Source organism: Aethalodelphis obliquidens, unplaced genomic scaffold, assembly GCF_003676395.1.
Source record: "Aethalodelphis obliquidens isolate GAN/ISIS:26980383/991018 unplaced genomic scaffold, ASM367639v1 scaffold25, whole genome shotgun sequence".
Classification (NCBI taxonomy): domain Eukaryota; kingdom Metazoa; phylum Chordata; class Mammalia; order Artiodactyla; family Delphinidae; genus Aethalodelphis; species Aethalodelphis obliquidens.
In genome coordinates, this window is record NW_020837969.1 from 21,877,687 (window position 1) to 21,902,876 (window position 25,190).

The 25,190-nt window shown below is 38.4% G+C and overlaps 1 protein-coding gene across 1 annotated transcript; it reads left to right on the top strand.

Annotated features, from left to right (window-relative positions):
* The first annotated feature begins 750 nt into the window (after nucleotides 1–750).
* ERI1 (exoribonuclease 1) lies at nucleotides 751–21,318 on the top strand. The gene is made up of 7 exons (XM_027122743.1): nucleotides 751–1,008; nucleotides 5,556–5,734; nucleotides 8,899–9,109; nucleotides 12,837–12,920; nucleotides 14,240–14,349; nucleotides 16,577–16,691; nucleotides 20,520–21,318. The coding sequence occupies exons 1-7, from the start codon at nucleotides 901–903 to the stop codon at nucleotides 20,760–20,762; spliced, it is 1,050 nt and encodes a 349-aa protein (XP_026978544.1). The 5' UTR covers nucleotides 751–900; the 3' UTR covers nucleotides 20,763–21,318.
* The last annotated feature ends 3,872 nt before the right edge of the window (nucleotides 21,319–25,190 follow it).

Below are 25,190 nucleotides of genomic sequence, written 5' to 3' on the forward strand. Positions count from 1 at the left end.
CGTATTCAACAGTCTCTCCACTCTGGCTCCAGGGAACTCAAATGATTCCTTAGCCCAGTGTGAGCTCTGAAAATTGTTTGGCTTACTGCTCCCCAATAATTGTTCTTTCCTGGTCTTGTGGAGTTTCACAGAACATATTCACTGATTTTTATTCAGCTAAAGATGCAAGGGTGCGCCTATGCAGATTTCTGAAGCTTTTTCTCCATAAACTCCGCCTCATAAATTCCAACCAACTTGGCCTCGTCAAATTCCCTAAAAAAAAATCCCCATCTCATTTGTTTCTCTTCTCTCAGCTACAAAGGTCCGGAACTACCTGTCGTCCAATGTCTGAAAACAGTTGTTTCACCTACTTTGTTCAGTTTCGTAGTAACTCCAGACCTATTGCTTTTTCTTGTCCAGCAGTGGGCGTCTCAAACGCCTTATGGAAAAACGTAGATTGTTTTATAAATGCTATTCTCTATGGTTAAAATTCACCTCTCTCTCGGATACTCCTCGCTTACTTCTCAGGAGATGGTGATGGGTCATTTCTTCTGGCGGAATCTCTAGGGACTACAGCCCGAACTCTGGCGTCGCTTCAACCCCGCGCACGCAGCGTTCGGTTTCTCCCGCGCGCGCCTCCCCCCCGCTTCGCTCCTCCCATCTCTCCTTCTACCCACCGCCCCCCACTGCCTTCCTCGGCGGAGGCGCTGGCGTTCCGCGCGCCGGCTCACCGCGCCTGCGCGGCGTGTGGACGCCTCACGCTCCCGGAAGTGGGAGGTGTCCATTCGAGTTTGTGTGGTCGCCGCCGCGGGAACGGTAGCCCGGTAATTTTTCAGCGGAGAAAGGTGAGACTTTCGGGCTTGGCCGAGTGAGAGAGCGAGTGGTGGGCCCCAGCAGCTCTCTTCTTACGTGACACGCGGCATGGAGGATGAGCAGAGCCACCAGCCCGGCGGCGAGGCCGTGGCTCCCGCGCGGCGCGGCTCGCGGGGGTCGGCGTGCGGGGAGGAGGCGCAGCGCCCGAATTCCGAGGTGAGAATCCGCCCGCGCGCCCTTGTCTTCGAGGGTTTCCCTCAGGAACCTCAACCCGTGCGCCCTGGGGCCCCAGCCCTGGCCGCCTTCCCTGGCCCCAACTCCGGGAGCCTTTACTCGGGGGTGGTTGTCAGTAAGCCCCTTCTGGTCCCAGTTACTGTCTGGAAGTGAGTAAACAGCTCAGACGAGAAGTATGCGAACCGCGGTTTTATTAGCTCTGCGTGGGAACTCTGCTCTAAGCATTTTGGGCGCACGGTTACTGTTGTCATTCTCTGTAGCCCTAATCTGTAGCGGGTAGTTGATGTATTTAGAAATACCACCACAGCTCTAGCTATAGCACTTAAGACCTTTAAGCCCAGCTCCCAGGCTTGGCAAAAGGAGAGTGTGCCTGTTAGCTGGAGCTTCGTCTCTGGTTTTCGCCTATTTACCACTATCTCATATAAACGTAATGTATGACTGATAACCTTTAATGAGTTTGATAGCTCACTGGTAGATCCTAGTTACAGTGGCAGAGTTGTAAAAACCGTCTTAAAAATTCTTTATTCATCTTCTTTGACACATACGATTATTGTTGACTGGCGCTGCAGAGTGTGAACGATCTAATACCCGAATTGGTCATTTTCTGTTAATAACATACAAATGCGGAGCACCTCATAGTGTGGGTACTTGCAGGAGGCTTCCTAGCTCTTGTTCTTTCCGTCTACAGCCCATTCCCCGCATAGCAGGTAGAATGAGCTTTTAGTAACATGAATCTGACCGGTTTCTCCCCTCCTGAGTCTTCAGTTTGCTGCCCACAGGACCTGGCTCCTTTCTCCATTGTTAACTGCACCTCGTACAACTCTTCCCTTTTTGCTCTCAGTGCCCAGCATACTCGGTTTTATGGTGGATGATCTTTCTTGTTAAGGGTCTTTGTGTGCTTCCTTTGCTGTGCATGCTCTTCCCCTGGGTCTTTTGCATAGTTATCTGCTTCGCCTTATGATATTACTTTCGAAGAGGCCTCCATGTCCCTTCTGTCTAAAGAACCGCTCTTCTACCCCGCCATTCCTCTTCAGTTTGAGATACTGTCAATAACATCATCAAGTGAGTCGGTTTAAAAATAATTTTTAAAACTTTATTTTTAATGAGAGAAGTGTGATTGAATACACTTCATTAGATTTGGAAGTCTTAAAACTTTGAGATACAGTGACTTAAGGCCTGAGTTTATGTTCCTAGTTGATGTTAGTGACTATCATATTTGTTAAAAACCTGTTGTTGGATGCTTTTAATAAACAATGATACAGTCTTTGTTTTCAGGCTCAAGTAAGCAAAATATTTTGTTGGATTTCAGCTAAGTAAATTTTCATTATTTTTGATGTCAACAAAATTGTTTTTGTAAACTAATAGGTGTTGCAATTTTATATTTTTAACCAAGTAGGTTCAAATTTCATCAGAACTCTTCTTTTGGAAGGATTGTAACCAAGTTTAATTCTGCTTCTAAGTTTGTTTGTTTTTTATGTGTAGATGCAAAGGCTTTTTTTTTTAAATAGGTAATGAGCAGGTTTTCTTTTTTTTTTGGCAATAAAATAATGGAAACACTTCCAAAACATCTATTTTCCAAATGTTCTTGCCACAGAAGAGGTTTCTCTTGATAAGCAGTTAATTGGTAAGTTATTGTTAAAACATATTTTCTTTCATCTTGAAACAAGTAGGGTTTATTTAAAAAAAAAAACCAGGGTCTTCACTGGTGGCGCAATGGTTGAGAGTCCGCCTGTCAATGCAGGGGACACGGGTTCATGCCCCGGTCCGGGAGGATCCCACATGCCGCGGAGCGGCTGGGCCCGTGAGCCATGGCTGCTGAGCCTGCGCGTCCGGAGCCTGTGCTCCGCAACGGAAGAGGCCACAACAGTGAGAGGCCCGCGTACCGCAAAAAACAAAAACAAAAAACTTTTAAGGATCAAGTTATTAATCCCTTTCTCATCACAGAAAATGACAGCAATTTTGGAATACCATTTTGTAAAAGGAAATATGTAACTCATTTGTAAGTTCAATAGCACTTTTAAGTACTTTACCAGAAGATAGTCAGTCTCCATTTGGTATAAAAGATTTTCATGGTCAATTCCATATTGTAAAGATTCTCTTATTTGGGATAATATAAACCGTGCAACCATTTACTGGGACGTGTGAAAATTGCAAAATGTCACAGTATCATGAAGGTGAATATTCTCCCTTGTACGGTGGAGTCTGTCCCTACTTTCCTCATTGTATGGCCGGTACTTTGTGACATGTGACAGATGGACACAGACATTGGGGAGGGCACCATTATCAATCCATGTATTACTTAGTAAACTAATTTTGTGTTTTTGTAGATTAATAATACATACAGGGTTTTAAATATTTTCCTTCTGCTCCTTAGTGGGTTGTCTTAGTGGGTTTTCTTTGGAAACCATTAGTGTAGACCACAGTTTGTGAGGACTGGACCTTCACCATGTCCTAAACTTCACTGAAGGAAGAGGGCTAGGGTTGGACCCAGGAGAGGAAGCAGAACTTTCTTTATAGAAATCATGATTTGTAGCATATCTAGAAGAGGCCTAAGTGTTACTTGTGGGTAATATTTGTAGCTACAGTTCTAGATAAGAATTAAGCAAGTGAGTCAGAGGGAGGATTTAACCAAGGAGAAAATTTGCTTAAATTAAATGAGACATTTTTTTGGTAGACAAACTGTTACTCGTTGTTGACCAATTTTAACCCAATTGAAGACGAAGTTTAAAATTCTTTGTAAGTGTAAAGACAAGGATAAATCAGGAATCCTGATTAAATGCTAATGATAAAGTAGCCAGGCATTGTAAATTTAACATAGTATTGAAAGCTAATTATTTTCTTATCTTAGTCAGATATCCGTGTAATAAAGTTTTTAAAACATTGGTCAACAAGGAACTTCAATATAATTATTCTTCAAGGGACTTGCCTGGTGGCGCAGTGTTTAAGAATCCAACTGCCAATGCAGGGGACACGGGTTCAAGCCCTGGTCCGGGAAGATCCCACATGCCACGGAGCAGCCAAGCCCGTGCGCCACAACTACTGAGCCTGCGCTCTAGAGCCCACGAGCCACAACTACTGAGCCTGCGTGCTGCAACTGCTGAAGCTCGTGTGCCTAGAGCCCGTGCTCTGCAGCGGGGGAAGCCACCGCAGTGAGAAGCCCGCGCACCGCAACGAAGAGTAGCCCCTGCTTGCCGCAACTAGAGAAAGCCCACACAAAGCAATGAAGACCCAATGCAGCCAAAAAAAAATAAATTAATAAAATTATTTAAAAAATTATTCTTCAATTTATGGACAGTTCATCCATTGGAATTCCTGTCCTCTTTCCTCAGAGGAGATGGGAGAGAGTAATTCTTAAGTATTCTAGCACAGTATCTGCTAAATGTGTGTTGCATTAAATTGAGAGCTAAGAGTGAGAAATAGTCCCTGAACCATCAGGATCAGTTCCAACTCAGGGACTGTGTCCTATCCACGGTTATCCCTCCTTAATCTGTCATTAAAGTTCACATGGGGACAATGTGGTAAGTTATAACTAAGTTAACAAGCTTTAGTATGGATTGCTAGTAAATTCCAAAGTATTTTTGAAAATTCTGTAACATACCTAATATTTGTAACATTGCATGTGGAAAATAACTTGTAAATGAATCTTTGGAACTTAACATATTGGTAATTTGGGACTACCTGTGGTGTGATTAGAATCAAATTATGTCTTCTTAACGTGGATTTTCATTTAAGAAAGGAGGAAAGGTTTATAATATAGTAAGTATAGTTCTCCTGAATAACTGATATATGTGTAACTTTTGGAAATTGCGTGTTTTGGAACTGAATTTATTTCCTTCTTTGCCTTGGGTACTAGCAAGCTTTGAATCAGATTTCTGGTCCCTTTAATTTTTATATTGGCCAATTTCTGTTAACTTTGTGAAACGAAGTCAGGTTAAAAAATTCTCAGGAAGGCACTGATGTATACATGCGTAATGTTGTAAAAGTTAACTTAAAAATTGGTTCATTTGTAAATTTTAGAATACTGCTTGTGAAAAGGTCTGACCTACAGTCTGTGATGGTAATTAGTAAAGTTACCATTTATTAATAGCCATGCTGGGTATGGTGTCAGGAACCTGATATACTTGATCTCATTTAATCCTTATAATAATCTCTCCCAAATACTGTTTATCATTAGCAATACCAAATACCATTTGAGACAGTTATTATTATACCTTATTTTATAGATAAGGAAACTGAAGATAAGAGTAATAAGTGATTACCCAAGGTTATGCTACTATTAAACAATCAGCTGGCTCTGTACTGAGGTTGCTCTGACTCCCAAAACCAGTGCTCTTTTTACTTAGCTTCATTTCCTGTAAGGAACCTCGTGACTGAGAAGAGAGCAGGGTAAATCGTATTGGAAACACATCCTCCTTCCTAAGCACTTTTTATTGAACATATTAGCACAAAGAGCCTTAGGAGTTTGAATATTTAAGATGTTTGTACTAATTATAAACTATATATATATGTATTTTTTGTGTGTGTGGTAGAAAAAGCAGCGATGGAGACTTGATGGCCAAGAAACAAAAGGATCTAAGTTCATTACCTCCAGTGCAAGTGATTTCAGTGACCCAGTTTACAAAGAGATTGCTATTACGAATGGTTGCATTAATAGAATGAGTAAGGAAGAGCTCAGAGCCAAACTTTCAGAATTCAAGCTTGAAACCAGGTAATTAAAAATAACTTTTTAAAATTATAAAAGTAGTACATGTTCATCTAGAAAATCTTGAAAACACTGAAAAATATCTGTAATCCTATTATAAAGAGATAACCATTACTAACAATTCAAATAACAGCTATAATTTACATTCTTATCCATGAATCTTTGTGTGACTCTGATTATTTCTGTCAGTCTTTTAGACAATAGAGTAGTATTGCTGAGTTAAAGTTGATGAACGTTTTGATCATCTACCAGAAGTGTATAGGAGTATCTATCATTTTATACGGAGTATGTTTAAAAAATTTTTTTAGTTGATCATTTGGTTGATAGATAATTATAACTTATTAACGAGATTGAGTATTTTTCCTTTTTCTTGTTCATTTGTATTATTTTTATAAAGAAGATTTCTTCGAAACCAGGTAATTAAAAAAAACAACTTTCACCTACTAGGAAGTATTTTTTCTTCTGTTTTAGTTTCTAAAAATATGCAGTATGATAGTAAGTGTTATGTTTAATTGTATATTGAATGAGAAAATAATGCAGCTTAGCCAGCTCAAGAGTGTGTACGTGTGCATGTGTGTGTATCTTCAATGAGATGTATACATACTTAAGTTTTAATAACTTTTTGTGAAACAAATCACTTTATTTTGACTTGGGGCATGGGGCAGGAATGACCTTTGGGATCCAGAAAAACATGTAGCTTCTTGATACACAAGAGAATTGCCAGGCATCTAGAAAAAAATAACTACAGGTAATAGAGGAAAACTTATTGTTTTGAGGTCCCCCTGAATCCTTATTCTCTTATTAGCAGTATTCCTCCTCTTTGCTTTAAAGTAGAGCTTCACTGCTTTTCAAAAGAGCACACATGTATTTTTTCCCCCTTCTCGATTGTCTACTCCGTAATTTGTGAAGAAGATTTTTACCTCCTTTCCCCCTGACTTTTTCTATTCTGGGAATACAACGTGTAGCCTACTTAAGATTTTCTGGGCAAAATGTGTGTTCTTCCCAGGTGTGAAGATCAGTTGCTCACTCCTGACTTATATGGGAGCTAGAGAGATCAAATGTATGTTTATACATTTAGTCAACAAACACTTACTGAATTGTAAGTACTTTACTAGGTAATAATGTTATAAAGGTAAAACAGATCTACTCCCTATTTTGGAAATCTCAGTCTTTTAGGAAAATACACAAACCAATAATCACAATACAGAGTGACCAGAGCTGTATCGAAGGTCTGGCCAAGTACAGCATGAGAATGCAGAAGAGTCTGTCTCAGGGATTCAGAAGTGACATTTGAATTGACTTAAAACAGAAAAGGGAGGGGGAGGGTATTTGGGGCGAAAAGAAATCAAAACTCCTAATTTCTGTTTGTATATTTTCTGCTACATGAGCTTGCTTTTTCTTTGTACAACCAAAGCTATGGAACAGGAAAGCATGCCCCATTTTCGGGACGTGGCCTGTATTGTGTTTTGTCTGCAGTGTGCAGCGTACTGTGGGGAGGGGGAGCATCTGAAGAAGATGACAAAATGATAGGTCGTAGCCTAGTGGTGAAGGAACTCTGTGCTAAAGTCTGCATTTTACCTGTAAGCAGAAGGGAGCCACTGAAGTATTTCAGCAGGAAGTTGGTGCTAGTGCTTAGCTCTCGAGCAAGGTGAAGAATGAAGAGGAGGGCTGTGATAGGGGAGACGTGTGCCAGAGTCCAGGAAGCTAATGGGAGCCCCACCGGAGAGAATTCAGGAGAACCAGATTCTGTGTGTTTCTCTGAGTTGGAATTGGCAGAAATGGTGATTGTTTGGATGTGGAGGGGCAAGGGAGATGTTAAAGATAAAGTTTTCTCTCTGGAGTAACTGGTTGGTTATGTGTTTATGTTGCCATTAGGTTTGGAGACAGCCTTTTAGTAAATAACGTTTCACCTTTAGTAAACTATAGTTTCTTCCAAAAAAGAAAGAAAGAAAGAAAAGAAATTAAGACAAAGCAATCCAAAGCTGTCCCATGACACAGAGGTCACGCACAATACCTTAATATGAAAGGAGTTGAGGGTTTCCTTCCTAGGTTTTGGTAGTCTGGAAAATCTCAAGCAAATAAACATATTAACACATTTTGTCTTAAAACAACTTGCTGGTTAATTATCAGGATTTTTCATGGATAAGATTCCTTTTTAGTGGTAGTTTAGAAAGGAAAACAAAAGGTTAGAAACATTTTTTCTAACGGTCACTAATTGGTGACGGGGCCAAAATGCCTTCCTTGTCACTTCCCATTAGTTACAGTTTTTAGAGCCTCTTATTTTTACTACCATTTTGAATTTACAAGCCTTACAGGACTCAGTAACAGCAAGTAACAGTGAAGGAAGTCTTAGTAATGGTTGCGACTTTTGATTTTTTGAAGTAATATATACTGTTTGACGAACGAATGTGACCGCCTTTACCCACCATTGTCATAAATTTAGAACAACTTTGCCCCACCTCCCTTTTGTGGAATGTATATTTTAAAAATACTTGTAAAACAGAAATCGCCTGAATCCAATTCTACCCACGGTAAATGAAGAAATCTAATTGCAATTAAGATTCTACTGACTATGACAGTGTTCTTCTGGGCATGGTTTATTCTAGGGTCTCCTAAATTAGTTTTCCTAGTTAAATAGCTAAGAGACATTGAACTTTATATACTACTAGGCTCATAATGCTTTCAAATTCATGTGGATTTTTTTAGTTGTCTAACTTACAAAAGCCAAAAGAAAGGAAAGAGAGAGCATACTATGTTTAATTTTCCTGAATTTTCATTCTCTGAAATTTGTGTTTGGTCAGCAGAATAATTCAGTATTAATTTCGGGTTTTGTATCATGTATGTCATCTTATTATATAAGGCAACAGGGGTGTGTAGGTAGTGTATGCTGACAAAGGTTATGGTTTGAAACACCAATATATATTTTATATATCGTACTAGAAAAATGAAAAGGTACGTGTGAATTAAAATATCGATGCTGTATTAAACGTTCTGTTTTAATTAGTTCTTTGCTAAATTAACTTTGCTTTCTTTACATTTATTTTGGCTAACATTTGCTAATTTATGCTGGGATAATGCTGACAGTGTTCAACCCAGTGCCAGCAGGTAAGAGTTCAGATTCTTGCCTGTAAAATTCACCTAAGCATTAATTTTATTCTTATTTTCCTTAGAGGTGTAAAGGATGTACTAAAGAAGAGACTGAAAAACTATTATAAGAAGCAGAAGCTGATGTTGAAAGAGGGCAATTGTGCTGACAGTTACTATGACTACATTTGTGTTATTGACTTCGAAGCCACTTGTGAAGAGGGTAACCCACCTGAGTTCATACATGAAATAATTGAATTTCCTGTTGTTTTACTGAATACTCATACCTTAGAAATAGTAAGTGAATTGTTTTAATTTTATTTTTAGCAGCAGCTATTCTGGGGTTGGCTACTAAGGTCCCATTTGCTATTTCAGCTAGAATTAGAATTCTAAAGAGGGGGTGTTTGCTCTTGCTGCATACTTAATAGATGGCTATAATAAAATAATTTCAGGGTCTGCTCCTCTCCTTTTCCAGTAGCTAAAACAAATAAACAAACAAAAAACAAAAAAAACTGATGCCTGGTCCTTGTCCCCGAGATTCTGATTTAGTTGTTCCGTGGGGCCCCTGGCATTAGCTTTTTTTTTTTTAAAGCTTCTCAGTTGGTATGCAGTCAGGGTTGAGAACCACTGTGGTAGACTAATGTATACTCTGATCTATAAAAATGATAAGGTATAGAAATTACCTTTCAACTTAAAACTAGTTAGCTTTCTGGTGAAAAGTTTATGGGGGAAACAACTCTTGTAACCTTGGCGTCTCAGCCATGTAACATACTTGCTTTAGATGCTCATCGGCAGTGCATTGTTAGTTTAGGAACGCAGCAGGGTCCCTCCAAATTAATACTGTTTGCCTTGTAAATCCTGAACAAGGATTGTAACAGCTCATCTACCCAGAAGTACCACGTCCGTGGTATCCCCAGTTGCCACCAACACACTGGGAGTAAGTATAAGAAGGCTTGGTGCATTAAAATGCGTACAGTTTTTTCTTTCTGTTGTTTGAAGCCTCTTTTAGTTATAGTCTTAATCAGCCCATTTATATAATTTCCTTGTCCAAAGCAGATTAAAGGTCAGTAAATTAAAAGAAAAAAATGACAGCTATGAAGGCAAGTCATCTTGCATAACTCACTAGATCTTACTTCCTCTCTGTCACTCAAGGACATGGCTCTAGACCTTCTCGTCCCTCATTTAGACATGAATGATTCATTGCTTTCTACTATATCGTTCCCATCACATACAAACTTGTTATTTTTCACACCATAAAAAGCCTTCACTTGATTCCACTCCCTGCCAGCTACCCCGTGTCTGTGTTCCTCTACAGCAGGTTTTTGTAAAAGTTACCTACGCTTCTGTCTGTTTCCTCCCATTCTCTGTTAAACCCATACCACTGGTAGGTTTAATTTATGTATTCCAGCCCATCACTCCACTAAAATCACTCCTCAGTGTCATTTTTGACCTTTACCTAAGTCCTGGTGGAATTGACCACTGTCTCCTTCAAGTGACTGCCAGAACCCCTCATTCTCCTGCATTTTCGCCAGCCTCACTGGGTTCCCCTTCACAGTTTCCTTCGCTGGTTGCTCCTTCTCTTCCCAACTTCCTAATATAGGATGCTGTAGGTTCAATCCCAGGTCCTCTTCTCTATATAGATCCTCTCCCTTAATGATCTCATCTATCATCTTGTTCCATAGCTTTTAGAAACTACATGCTGATGTCTTCCAAATACATATCTCCAATCTCGTCCTCTGTCCCAAATCCAGACTGTTACTTACGATCTCTACTTGGACATCTAAACAGACATCTTAACGTGTCCCAAATTTGCCCGCAACCTGTTTTATCTTCAGCCTCCCTAGCTTGAGGGCTAGCAACTCAGTCCAGAGCTTTGCTCAGTCCAGAAAGCTTGGAGTCATCGTTAACTCCTGTTTCTCTCACATCACACATCCAGGCCATCAGTGACTTGTTTGCTCTGCCTTCAAAATATATCCAGAACCCAGCCACTTAACCACACTACTATGACTGTAGTCTGAGTCCCACTGATTTCTTGTCTGGATTTGCTGCTTTTGTTCATCATTTAAACAGTCTCTGTTTCTATCCTTATTCCCTGCAGCCAATTCTCAACCTAGTGACCAGAGTGATCCTTATAATATATAAGTCAGAGCATTTCACTCCTCTGCTCACGACTCTTTTATGGCTCCTCGTTTAACTCAGAGTAAAAGTCATATTCCTTATGTGATCTGGCTTCTTGTTACCTCTGATTGCACCATATTGACCTGCTTGCTGTTTCTCAGAAATTCCAGGCATGCTCCACCCCCTCACCTCCCAGAGCTTTAGCTCAAATTCCTTTCCTGCAGAGATCTTGCTGCTAATTCCCTTCCTCCCTCCTGTCCTCCTTTCCTTCCTTCCTTCCCTCCTTCCTTCCGGGCATTCCTTAACTCTTGCCTTCTAAATAAAGTCTAACTGGTTCTCTGTGCAATAGTGTAGCTTGAATACCCCACAGACCCAATGTTTCTGATCCCTCTTATCTACTCTACTTTTTAAGAACCCTCATCACCTTTTAACTTACTATGTAATTTATTTAAGTGATAATTAAATATTTGGTCAATGATGCATAGTCCTCTGGCATCATTCTGTTGAAAGTATTAAATAGCAAATACAATTTTATTAATGTCATACTTTGTAGTACCTGCTTATAATGGTAAGGGAAGTTGCAGCATATTTTTTTTAAGATTTTCATTTAAAATTATGAAACAAAATGCTGATATTTAAAAGGATAGACTTCATTTATCTATGAAATTCAATTAAGTAGAATTTTTCCTTTTGCAATATGTCTGGTAAGTAAAGAACATCTATAACTTTTGAAGTTCAAATGTTCTTTGCTGTTGTTTTACTCTTTTATAATTGTTAGTAACTTGATAATTCATCTGCTTAATACACTAGTGTGTAAAAAGAATTTTATAAACATGATTTTTCTTAATTTTTTAATCTTCTATAAGTAATATTCTTTGTCTTTTTCTCCATAGCTACCTAGTATTAATAATTGCTGCCGATAAATCTTTAGGCTTTGAAATTGTCCTTAATTTTTAACAAGTGACTTAGTGTGATCTGGTTTAGGGAGGCAGCATTGGGCCAGAGGAAAAAATGCTTAGAGACCTGAGCCCGATGATAACCATGCCGTCCTTACTGAGTTCACAAAGTTGTTGTGAGCATAAAATATGAAGGCAATCATGAAAGCTTCTTGAAGAGGTTAAACATTGCTAAAATAATTAGTAGTATTATTGCCCTTTAAATGACTACATATCGTATAGTTAAATTTTGTTTATTCAGAATTCAGTTTAGTGGAATCTTAATATAAAAATAAGGACTAGTCAGGAGTAAATGGGAGAGCAGGAATCTGAACTAATTTATTTGTAACTGCTCACTGGCATTTCTTCAACATACTACCTTATTTAAAAAGCTCTTAATATCTTGAACTAGAGGTTGCGTTAATAGGCTTTACAGTTTCAAAATATTATAAACAAAATCATTGACATTTTGCTCCTCTGGTTAAACTTTGGCTTGAAGACTTGCTTTCAGGTACTTGTTCTATCTTAAACTTTTTTAAACTATGAAGCATAATTTTTTAATTAAAAAATTAGAGTACTTTGGGAATAGGGCATTATCCTTAAATTGTTAAAACTCTAGACAGGTCTGTGCCTTGAGCCATCTATAAGATTACAACCGGGCTTCCCTGGTGGCGCAGTGGTTGAGAGTCCACCTGCCGATGCAGGGGACACCGGTTCGTGCCCCGGTCCGGGAATATCCCACATGCCGCGGAGCGGCTGGGCCCGTGAGCCATGGCCGCTGAGCCTGCGAGTCCGGAGCCTGTGCTCCGCAACGGGAGAAGCCACAACAGTGAGAGGCCCGCGTACCGCAAAAAAAAAAAAAAAAAAAAGATTACAACCTTATGTGGCTGACATAGTCACGTTATGTATCATGTATCTTAAGTCATAGAAAATACTTCAAAATACTTTAACTTGCTGTCCTTCTCTTGTAGGAAGATACGTTTCAGCAGTATGTGAGACCAGAGATTAACACACAGCTTTCTGACTTCTGCATCAATCTAACTGGAATTACTCAGGTTATAATTCTGTGTTCCTTTTTCTAGAGTTTGAAAGAAGTTTTGAAATTGGAGATTTATTTCATAGTTTAAAAAAATTATTGTTGTAAATAATTAAATGTGATACTTTCCTTGCTTGGTAAAGATCTTTTGTATTGTAATATTTAAAAACTAGAAGAGCACATTTTACACCTGGTAAGTTTTTTTTAGCCTTTCCTTTTAAGGAGTTGTAATCATTTCATTTGTATGGAGCATTAGTGAAGGAAATGTTAGTTACCATGTTGAACTTGGAGATGAAGTTTTAAAATGTATCTGTTACAACCTGATTTTATATATAGCTTAATTTTTTTTAGGCCTCTGATTTTTGGTTGTATTCTAATGTGGTAGGCACTTCGTTGATTTATTTAGTTCCTTTATTCATTCATTCAACAAATATTTGAGGGCTTGCTATAATATTCAATATTGGCCAAGCTAAGGTGGATACAAAGATGGTCAAGGCAGTCTCTCTCCTCAGCTCACTTAACAATCTGTAAGTCGGGGACAGACAGAAAAAAACACTGGTCACAGTATGGTTAGGAAGACTGACAGTCAGTGTTTCATTAGGGTGTCATGGGCATCTGTAGAAAGACCTCCCTCTGACAGAGGGAAGGGAGGGCTGTCCTGGGCAAAACTCAAGTTGGTGAACTTGGGCTGAGTCAATGATAGGTAAATAGGTGGGAAAGAATGACTGGGCAGGCATTTCAGGTGTGAAGGGCAAAACTGTAAGTGATTCGGGATGGTTCAGGTGTATTATGGGCTAGTGAGAAAATGGTCGCAAATAAAGCTGAAGTGATAGAGGTGAGCTAGATCATGAAGGGTCTTGTGTGTCTTTTTGTCTGGAAGACCTTGGGGAGTGTTTGGAGGGTTTTAAGTATGCGAGTGACGTGATGGATCATTCAGATGTGTAATGTGTTCTGGATGTGAGCTTCGAGATAGGGAAACCAGTGTAGAGGGCTGTGGTTTTCAGCTGAGGAGAGATTTCCCTTTTCTCCCCTCTGGAGAAGCAGTAAGCCACTAGGTTGAGGCCTGAAAAAATAGAACCCCTGAGGATTATCTTAAATCTTAATCTGGGGAGGGTTTTATACTTCAGTTGAAAGCAGTCCCTAATACTTGGCTATAAACAATTTTTAACTGTCTTAAAAATGGAATTTTAGGTGAATCTTAGCCTAGGAAACCATGAAGAGTTTAAAAGATCATAGTTAAGACTTTCTCCTACTGTTTCTTTCCCTCCAGTGTTTGTTTCTGGGTAGGACTACATGTAACTACCCAGATTTTTATATATTTTACTTTCATATCCTCAGGATCAGGTAGACAAAGCGGATACCTTCCCTCAGGTACTGAAAAAAGTCATTGACTGGATGAAATTGAAGGAATTAGGAACAAAGTATAAATATTCCATATTAACAGATGGGTAAGTATTAAGGAAATTTATCTTTTTTAATCTACTTTTTAAGATTAAAGATGTCCTAACTCATCCAACTTTTAGAATAACCACAAAAAATATTATTTACTAAAGGAGTCCCCACAACAGACAGTAGCTTTTCTTTTACATTCTTATTCCTGGTTAAATTTTAAGTCCTAGATGTCAGAGAGAGGAGGGAAAGCAGAGACAACAGTCTGATCCAGTGCTAGAAGAAGATTAAATATTAATGTATAAAACTTAAATGACTTTACTGAAACACTGTTTTTATCAGGACACTTCCTTGCTCAAGAAAGTCCAGACTCTTCAGTCTGGCTTTCAAGCCTCTGTTGTCTAATCCCACCCTGCCCGTGTAGCCTAATCCTCCTGCCGTTTTTCTTTTTTACTCCAGTCAGGCTGGCCCATGAACCACACGGTTTATCCTTCCTCTCTGTACCCATACAGCTTTCCTCTCTGCTGGAAGGTTCTCTTCCTTGACTCTTCTTTATTATTACCCAGAGCCTACCTCATATTTTATTTTGGACACTACAACTCACGTTGACCTTTTTCTTGAAGCCTTACAGCCTCTGATATGTCCCATTCATGTTGGCATCTGACTAAATATTCTGATGTCTAAACTTCATGTCTGTAAGACTTAGGTTTGCAAGGAGATCAGAGCAAGGATTTTTGCTACTTGGTAGTCTTTCATATTGCTTACTATAGTGCTGAGCTCAAAATTATGCTCCAGAAGCATTAGTTAAATGAAAAGCCAAGTGGGGAGATGAGAGAGATTAAAACAGGATTAACAGCATTGTGCTGAGCCACCTCCTATACCCTCCGCTATTAAGGTTGAAGAAGAAAGTCCTAATGAACTTCTGTTTCAAATTGTGGACAAAAGCTGAGGTGTCACCTAAATGAAGGGTTTAGAGGCCCTCAGGTGCAATAGGAGAAGAGCATTGAATTTAGGCCTATCATAATTGTGCTTAAAAATGGAAGTTTGGGAAAATGTTGATGGGCCTCTTTAGAAACCTGTTCCTGATTTTCAACATGAATGAGCAGTGTTCGTGCTAAAGTACACAGGTGTTTCTGTCATAACGTGGTGTGTGCAATTCTGTAAAAAACCTCACATTGTGGGACAGATCATTCAAAATCTGTGCAATTTTGTAACCAGAGGACTAACAAAAACAATAATTGATACCCCCAGAAATAATTTGGACAGCCCAGGCAAGCTTCCCGGGGTCTGTAGAAGGCACCTCAGAGGATGTTACAAAGGCACAGAAGCCAGAGGATTGTGGGGGCAGGTGCTTGTTTTTAATTTTCTTAAAAGTACTCCTGTTGCTGGCACAGCGGCCGAGTTGAGAGCTTTTTCTTTCCTGCTGAAGGTTATAATTTCTACTGCTGCAATTCTGACTCCCTTTGCCAAGGAAAAACCACATATAAGCCAGCATAACTTCTACATGATACAGCCAGGATTCTCCTACTTAACTACATAGGTGGATTCGTGTTGTAGAAACATGCTGTGGCAGAGCAAACTGCATTCTAACTACTTGATATCAGCTACGTTTGTTTCTCTCAAGTATTTTGTTCATTTGTTTGTGTTTTTTGTTTTATTTCAAAGCATACCCTCAAGGAACTTCCTAATGTGATAAACTTGGCATTAAAAGTAAGCTGAGCAGTTATTTTAGAGTTGTAAAAAAAAAAAAAACTCAACAAGATAGAGGTGTGCCTAGGTAATCAGAACCATAAAAATGGTCAAGATGAGCCCAATAAGAATTAGACAGTTTGTCAAAAAAAATTTAATATATCCAACTTCCACTTTGCTTTTTTTTTTTTTTTTTTTAATTTTTTTTGCGGTACGTGGGCCTCTCACTGTTGTGGCCTCTCCCGTTGTGGAGCACAGGCTCTGGACGCGCAGGCTTAGCGGCCATGGCTTACGGGCCCAGCCGCTCCGCGGCATGTGGGATCCTCCCAGACCGGGGCACGAACCTGTGTCCCCCTGCATCGGCAGGCGGACTCTCAACCACTGCGCCACCAGGGAAGCCCCCCACTTTGCTTTTTAAAGTTTGTTTTTGAATTATTATTTTGGAGGAAGAGAAGTTAATTTTCTAAGCTTGATGTTATGTGTGAATATAAGAAAGGTGATGTCTAAATAAAAACAAATAGAATGACTTGAAATCCTCATTTTTAAGAATGGTATAGCATTTATTTAATCCAGATTTTTTTCCTCTTTTGATTTAAGTTCATGGGATATGAGTAAGTTCCTGAACATTCAGTGCCAGCTAAGCAGGCTCAAATATCCACCTTTTGCCAAAAAGTGGATCAATATTCGAAAGTCATATGGAAACTTTTACAAGGTAAGATTTCTATATTGATTATACTGCTCTTGATAAATTTATTATATTTTGCATGTACATAAAGTTATGATTTACTAGGTACTTTTCACAGAAAAAGGTCATATAATTAGTTGTTATTCTTCAGATTCCAAATAGTTATGTTCGTGTGAGTTTAGAAAAATAAGCTATATTCCTCACTCAGCCTGTTACTTAAGTAGGGTAACTATATATGTATGATCTTCAGTAACAGGTTTGAAACTGTAGGGGTATTCAATATATGGATTGTTTGTGGAACAAATGCTCCCCACTGATTTTTCATTCTAATTTTATCAAAGTTAATACGTGTGTGTAGTGTAAATTTTTAAAAATAATATTGCAAGTCTCATTACAAATGGCAGTCTTCCACCATGGCCCTCACCAGTACTGGTTCCTATTCTCCCAAACACTTTTAACTTTTTAAAGTTGTTTCTTCTCATATTAACTTTCCTGTTTCCGGATTATATATTTATGCTATTTCTTGAATTTTCAGTCTGAGGTATCTATTGAGTTCCTGTAATGCAAAGTGAAGGTTCAGCACCATTAAACAGCTACCATTCATTTTTCCCCAGATTTAATAATTGACTTCTTTAGTTGTTTTCTTATGCTGTTACTCTCCATTCAAACTGTAAATCACTTTTCAGTACTCAAAATACTCAAGTGGTGTGTCAATTTTTCTTTTTTCTTTTTTTCCTTTTTTACCTTGGAGACTAGCTTTCTGGAACCTTTAATCCTGTTCTAATCTGAGCTGTTCTTCAGGCTTCTTCAAAAATCATCCTAGAAGATTTCCTTTGCTTCTCTATCACATGTTAGATCTTGGGTCATCTTTTTCCCTTTACAACCACATTTTGGTGAAGCACATCCTTTCCTGAGAAAAGGTGCTTTTCTCTCAAAACATTTTTTTTTGTTTTTTTGTTTAGCATTTTAAAATTGAGAACTATGTGTACAGAAAAGTGGATTTTGACAGATTGTTTTTAGAGTGAAATCCCTTGTAAATTCTACCCACTTAACCCTCTTCCTTCCTCCTAGAGCTCCTGTAATCCATACTTTCATGGGGATAATTTTCTTGTTTTTCCTTACAGCTTTATTTTTTAATTATTATTTTTATACATCTTTATTGGAGTATAATTGCTTCACAATGCTGTGTTAGTTTCTGTTGTACAGCAAAGTCAATCAGCCATATGTATACATATGTCCCCATATCCCCTCCCTCGTGAGCCTCCCTCCCACCCTTCCTTATAGCTTTAATATTTATATGTTGATCTTTATAGCATATGGTTTAGTTTTGCCTGTTTTTGAAAATGATATAATTAGCATCATACTGGCTATATTGTTTATTTTGCTTTTTTCCTCAACATTATATTTGAGATTCATCCTTCTTGTGTATATAGCTGAAGTTCATTTATTTTACTGCTGTGTAGAATTCCACTGTGTTGGTTTATCTACTTTGGGTGGTTTTTGGTTTGGGGCTTTTTATGAACAGTGGTTCTATAAACATTCCGGTGCATATCTTTTGGTGCCTTGCATGCTCATTTCTCCAGAGTATAAGCCTAGGAGTTGAATTGCTGGGTTATAGAATATGTACCACATTGAGATTACTTGATAATGCAAAAATTGTTTTCCAAAGTGGTTGTACCAGTTGGCACTCTCACAAGAAGAGTGTGTGATTTACTATTGCTCCACGTCTTTGCCAGCATCTGGTATTGCCAGTCATTTAAAATGTTTGTAAGTGTGGTGGATGTGTGATGACATCTCATTGAGGTTCTGATTTGCATTTGCCTAATTACTCATGCAACTGAGCTCCTTTTCCTATGTTATTAGTCATTTGGATTTCTTTCCTTTGATTATATTTGGTAAATATTTTTTCCTTTTTTGTGGATTTTTCACTAATTTTGTGATTTCTTAAAAAAAGTTGGTTATGAAAAATTACAAACATATACAAAAGTAGACAGATAACAATGAACTCTCATGACTCAATTTCAACAGTTATTAACTCATGACCAACATTGTTTCATCTATAACCCTACCCACTTTACCTTTTCCTTATTATTTTGAAGAAGATCTTAAACATTATTTCATTTGCTTTGTAAACATTTCATTATGTAACCCCCAAAAGATGACTCTTTTAGAAAACATAACCACCACACCATTATCACACCTAAAAAAATTAACAGTAATTCCTTAATGTTATCAAATCATCATAAATACCATAAATATTTTGTTTTCTTTTACCCTTTGTGTGTTGAATGAGGATCAGAATAAACTTCACACATTTGCAGTTGGGTGACATGTCTCGTAAGTTTAAAATTTTTTTAAATTATTTTTTAAAATAAATTTTATTTATTTTGGATGCGTTGGGTCTTCGTTGCTGTGTGTGGGCTTTCTCTAGTTGCGGTGAGCAGGCTTCTCATTGCAGTCGCCTCTCTTGTTGCGGGGCACGGGCTCTAGGCACGTGGGCTTCAGTAGTTGTGGTGCGTGGGCTTCAGTAGTTGTGGCTTGCGGGCTCTAGAGCCCAGGCTCAGTGGTTGTGGCGCATGGGCTTAGTTGCTCCGCAGCATGTGGGAACCTCCTGGACCAGGGCTCGAGCTTATGTTCCCCGCACTGGCAGGCAGATTCTTAACCACTGCGCCACCAGGGAAGCCCCAAGTTTTTAAATTTATAAATTCCTTTCCCACCTCCTTTTTCCTTTTAGCAGTTGTTCCCCCCCACCCCTCAAGAACCTGAGCCATTTGTCCTATAGAGTTTCCCATAGTCTGGATTTTGCTTGTTGTATCCTGTGATATAGTTTCAAATGTGCCTCTGTCCTCTGAATTTCATATAAATTTGTAGGGGCTGATCAGCTTTAGATTCTTTTCATGCTACAACTCCCAGGTGGTAATGCGTTCTTATGTAAGGGGTCTTTCTCCAACCTTTAACTTAGAGGAATAATTTACTTATTCTAAGGATAATTATTAACAATTACTAAAACCATAAAAGAATTTTCAGGTCTGCATAAAAACATCTACAGCTCATAGTACATTAGAGTGATCAGAAAGTTTTAGATACATTAAGGCAGAATTGCCAGTGCTTTTTTGAGTAGAGAATTACATTTTTCTGTGGATCCGTTTATATTGGTCAGTTTCTTAGGCTGCTCTTTTCTGGGTGGTTTCCCCCCTTTGTACTAGATACCAATCATAATGCTGATTAGTAGTGTAAGTTGAGGAAACTTACATTTTCCTTTTTAAAAATTTTCTTCTCCTCTTCCCATTTGTATATTATATTCTTTGGAGAAATGTCTATTCAAGTTCTTTAAATCAGGTTGTTTGCTTTTTTTGTTGTTGAGTTTTAGGAATTCTTTGTATATTCTAGATGGTAATCCCTTTCCATGTATGTGATTTGCAAATATTTTCTTCCATTCTGTGGGCCGCCTTTTCACTCTCTTGATAGTGTCCTTTGATACATAAAAGTTATAAACTTTGTCAGTCAAGTAAAATAATACATTACAGAAAAATACCATGCCAAAAAATTAGTTTGGGTTAAATTTAGATGTTCAAAACAATGCATTTCCTTTCATAAATTATTTGTTAAGTTATAAAACTGCAAACTTTTTAGATGTTTTAAGGATTCCATCTGTTTATATGTATTTTTATCTAAAACTCTAAGATCATTTTTTTAAAGCTCTGAAGGTTTATTTATTTGCTTCATTTGACCCGAGAGTATTTGCCCTTTGCCTAACTTTATTTAGCTATTACTGTTCATTTTCAGCTTATTTTTCCACTTCACTATGACTTATAGAATACTAAAGAATTATTTACTGAGCTGTTTATTTTTCAGGTTCCTAGAAGCCAAACCAAGCTGACAATAATGCTTGAAAAACTCGGAATGGATTACGATGGGCGGCCTCACAGTGGTCTTGATGACTCTAAGAACATCGCCCGAATAGCAGTTAGAATGCTGCAGGATGGGTGTGAACTCCGGGTTAATGAGAAGATGCATGCAGGGCAGCTAATGAGTGTGTCCTCTTCACTACCAATAGAGGGCACTCCAGCGCCACAAATGCCGCATTCCAGAAAATAACAGCATTTTTGCGCTTTTGCCCGTGGATCATTCACTCTAACTGGAGCTGCTACAAAGAGGTAGCAGATGAATACTTATTGAATTAGTCCTGCAGTGCAAAATTTAAGCACCTTAATCATTTAAAATCTTGTTACAGTTATAGATATATGCATATGTATGTGAACAGATTCTGTGGGGAGGGCATATTGAATTCTTTGTTGAATTCTTTGTCACCAGCACTTTTGATATGAGCAGTATTTGTTACACAGTAACAGTTCCTGCTTAGAACTGAATTTTATAATTTAAGGTGTCCAAGATGTGTTCCTTTTGGTTTTAAAATACAGAGGTTTATTGGCTCTCCCCTTGAATGTCATACCTTATTGATGTTAAAATATATAATGTGTTTCTACATTAACACATCATTAGATCAGATCATTTCTTAAAATGCAGAAAAGATTGGAAAGGTGGGCCTTATCTAGCCTTTGGGTTTTAAGAATGTCAGTGTCCTTTTGATTTTTGAAATGTATATGTGAAGGTCAGTTGTGAGTGGTGAATTTCATAAAGTACTTGGTACACATATCTGCCTTTGTTTTTTTTTTAATTTATAATTGGAAGATTCATGATAGATTATAGGGTCTGATTAAAAACTCAGTTACTAATGAGGTTAATGGAAATTCAAAAGAAAATACCATTTAAAGGAATATAAGGGCTACAGCTTGAACTTTATAATACATAGATAAATCATTGGGATTTTTTGGATTCGGTTTTTTGGTTCCCCTCCCCCTTGTGACGTATATCTATCTGCCTTGTTTCTTAAGTCTAAGAGACCATGCTTTGAATTAGATTTAAAATTAAAGGTCACCACTTAATTTTGCATTTGTATTCAACATTATGAGTGAGGTTAGTAAAGTCGAATAATGCTTTCTACCATATCTTACATTTCTATTACTAAAAACTGATTTTACACAGTGACCACTAAATGTTGAATAGTTAATTCTTAACTAATACTAAAAACAAAAATGTGTTTATGGAGTTGAGAAAGTAAAACTCTCCTTATCTAGAAGCTAAAAATACATGTTTTCAGAATTGGATTTCCCCCTATAGCTTTCCTAGAACAATTTCATTAACATTGTTTGCTTCTTTTCGTTTACTTCCTAATAGTAATTGTGATGCTACTTTATTTTAATGATTTATACATTATAATCAAATGAATTTTATAGAGGTCTTCCAACCCTGGTGCATAGGAGAAAATTAGGCATTTTTCTTGGTATGAGAATTCTCCACACAATGCTGTAGCTTTTTTTTTTTTTTTTGCGGTACGCGGGCCTCTCACCGTTGTGGCCTCTCCCGCTGTGGAGCAGAGGCTCTGGACGCGCAGGCTCAGCAGCCATGGCTCACGGGCCCAGCTGCTCCGCGGCATGTGGGATCCTCCCGGACCAGGGCACCAACCCGTGTCCCCTGCATTGGCAGGCGGACTGTCAACCACTGCGCCACCAGGGAAGCCCAGTGCGGTAGCTTTTTAACTTAAAAGAATGAATTTCTGCCTTTGAGCAGTAGTTATAGAATCAGCATAATAAAAAAAATAAGTGGATAACAGAAGGCACAAGGGTGGACAAAATACACATTATAGTAAAACAAGGACATCTAGATGTTTTAGGTTTAAACAGGAAACTCTTGGGGTGAAACAGGTATATGCTAAGATTTTTGTGAATCCCAGATAGCACCATACAATATACCATAAAGTATTACTGGACGTTTTAAAGCATTTCCTTCAAATCCTTGCAGAGGTACTGTGCCAGGGCCAAGTAGTAGAAAATAGGAAATCACTAGTGAGGTGTGGATGCTGGGCAGTCCACTCACACTCCCTAGGCGACTTTTTCACATAGCCACCTCGCCACAGAATTCAAATTCATGCTGCAGCAAAGCTGGAATCCTCTCTCACCAGCTTCCAGGGTTGCTCACAAGAGGTAAAAACTGCAAGTGGGAAATCTGACTATGGCAAGGAACCACTACATTGCCCTCCTCCTTTATTTTGTTTTTAAGTCAAGCTGCTAATCTTTTTGCCTGTTTTTCTTTTTGCCAAGTACCCAAGTGCCAACAAGCTCATTTTATATTTCTTTTTAAGACCTTCAACATTATAAGCTCTCAGTATCCTTTTGGCTCAACCAAATATTTTATTTGGTGATGCTTTACTGTCCTGATACATTTTTTAAACTTTACTGAGGAATAATTGATAAATATAATGTATATGTTTAAGTATAAATGTAGTGATTTGATGCACATTGTGGAATGGTACCAAGATCAATTGACACATCACCTCATTTATTTAGCTTTTTTTTTTTTTTGATGGTGAGAATGCTTGAGGTCTACTCTCAGCAATTTTCAGGTATACAGTACGGTACTATTAACCATAGTCATAATGCTGTATGTTACATCCTCAGAAAATATTCTTTGTATAACTGAAAATGTGTATCCTTTGACCTTTGTTGCCCCATTCTGCCGTCCCCAGCCGTTGGCAACCGTCGTTCTATTCTCTGTTTCTATGAAATTGGTGCTTTTTTTTTTTTCTTTTTCTAGATTCCACCTATAAGTGATACCATACAGTGTTTGTTTTCTCCGTCTGGCTTATTTCACTTAAACCTCCAGGTCATCCACATTGTCACAAATGGTAGGACTTTCTTCTTTTTTATGGCTGAATAACATTCCTCTGTGTGTGTATGTGTTTGTGTACAATTTTTGTTCAAGGTATTTTTTGAGTTCCCTTTTGACTTCTCCTTTGAGCCATTAGTTGCTCAGAAGTGTGTTGTATAATTTCCACATATTTGTGGACTTCCTAGCTTTCCTCCTGTTACTGATTTCTGGTTTCATACCATCGTGGTCAGAAAAGATACTTGATATGATTTCAGCCATCTTAAATTTGTTGCGACTGTTTTTATGACCTGTGATCTATCCTGAGAATGTTCTTTGTGTGCTTGAGAAGAATATGTACAGGTGTACCTCAGAGATAGTGCAGGTTCGGTTCCAGACCACTACAGTAAAGCGACTATCACAATAACGTGAGTCACATGAATTTTTTGGTATATTTACAGTATACTGTAGTCTATTAAGTGTGCAATAGTATTATGTCTTAAAAAATGTATATACCTTAATTAAAAAATACGTTATTGCTGAAAAATGCTAACCATCATCTGAACCTTCAGCGAGTCATAACCTTTCTGCTGGTGGAGGGTCTATCCTCGATGCTGATGGCTGCTGACTGATCAGGGTGGTGGCTGCTGAAGGCTGGGGTGGCCGAGACAATTTCTTATAATAAGACAGTGATGAGGTTCATCACACCGATCGACTCTGCCTTTCACAAATGATTTCTCTGTAGCATGCAGTGCTGTTTGACAGCATTTTACCCACCTTTCAAAACTGGAGTCACTCCTCTCAAACCCTGACACTGCTTTATCAACTAATCTTATGTAATATTCTAAATCCTCTGTTGTCATTTCAACAGTCTTCACAACATCTTCACCAGGAGTAGTTTCCTTCTCAAGAAACCACTTTCTTTGCTCATCCATAAGAAGCAACTTACCATCCATTGGTTTTATCATGAGGTTTCAGCAGTTCATTCACATCTTCAGGCTCCACTTCTAGTTCTCTTGCTATTTCCACCATATCAGCAGTTACTTTCTCCACTGAAGTCTTGAACCTCTCAAAGTCATCCATGAGGGTTGGAGTCAACTTCTTACAAACTCCTGTGAATGTTGATATTTTGATCTATTCCCATGAATCACAGATGTTCTTAATGGCATCTAGAATGGTGAATCATTTCCAAAAGGCTTTCAGTTGACTTTGCCCAGAGCCATCAGAGGAATCCGTATCTATTGCGGCTGTATCCTTAGGAAATGTATTTCTTAAAGAATAAGACTTGAAAGTCAAAATATTCCTTGATTCATAAGCTGCAGAATGGATGTTGTGTCAGTAGGCATGAAAACAACGTGGATCTTATTGTACATCTCCATCAGAGGTCTTGGGTGACCAGGTAGGTGCACTGTCAATGAGCAGTAATATTTTGAAAGAAATCTTTTTTTCTGAGTAGTAGGTCTCAACAGTGGGCTTAAAATATTCAGGAAACCATGTTGTAAACGTGTGCTGTCTTCTAGGCTTTGTTGTTCCATTTATAGAGCACAGGCGGAGTAGGTTGTCATCATTCTTGAGGTCCTTAGGGTTTTCGGGATGGTAAGTGAGCTTTGGCTTCAGCTTTAAGTGACCAGCTGCATTAGCCCCTAACAAGGGAGTCAGCCTGCCCTTTGAAGCCAGGCATTGACTTCTCCTCTCTAGCTGTCAAAGTCCTAGGTGGCATCTTCTAATAGAAGGTGGTTTTGTCTACATTGAAAATCTGTTGTTCAGTATAGCTACCTTCATTAATTACCTTAGCTGGATCCTCTGGATAACTTGCTGCAG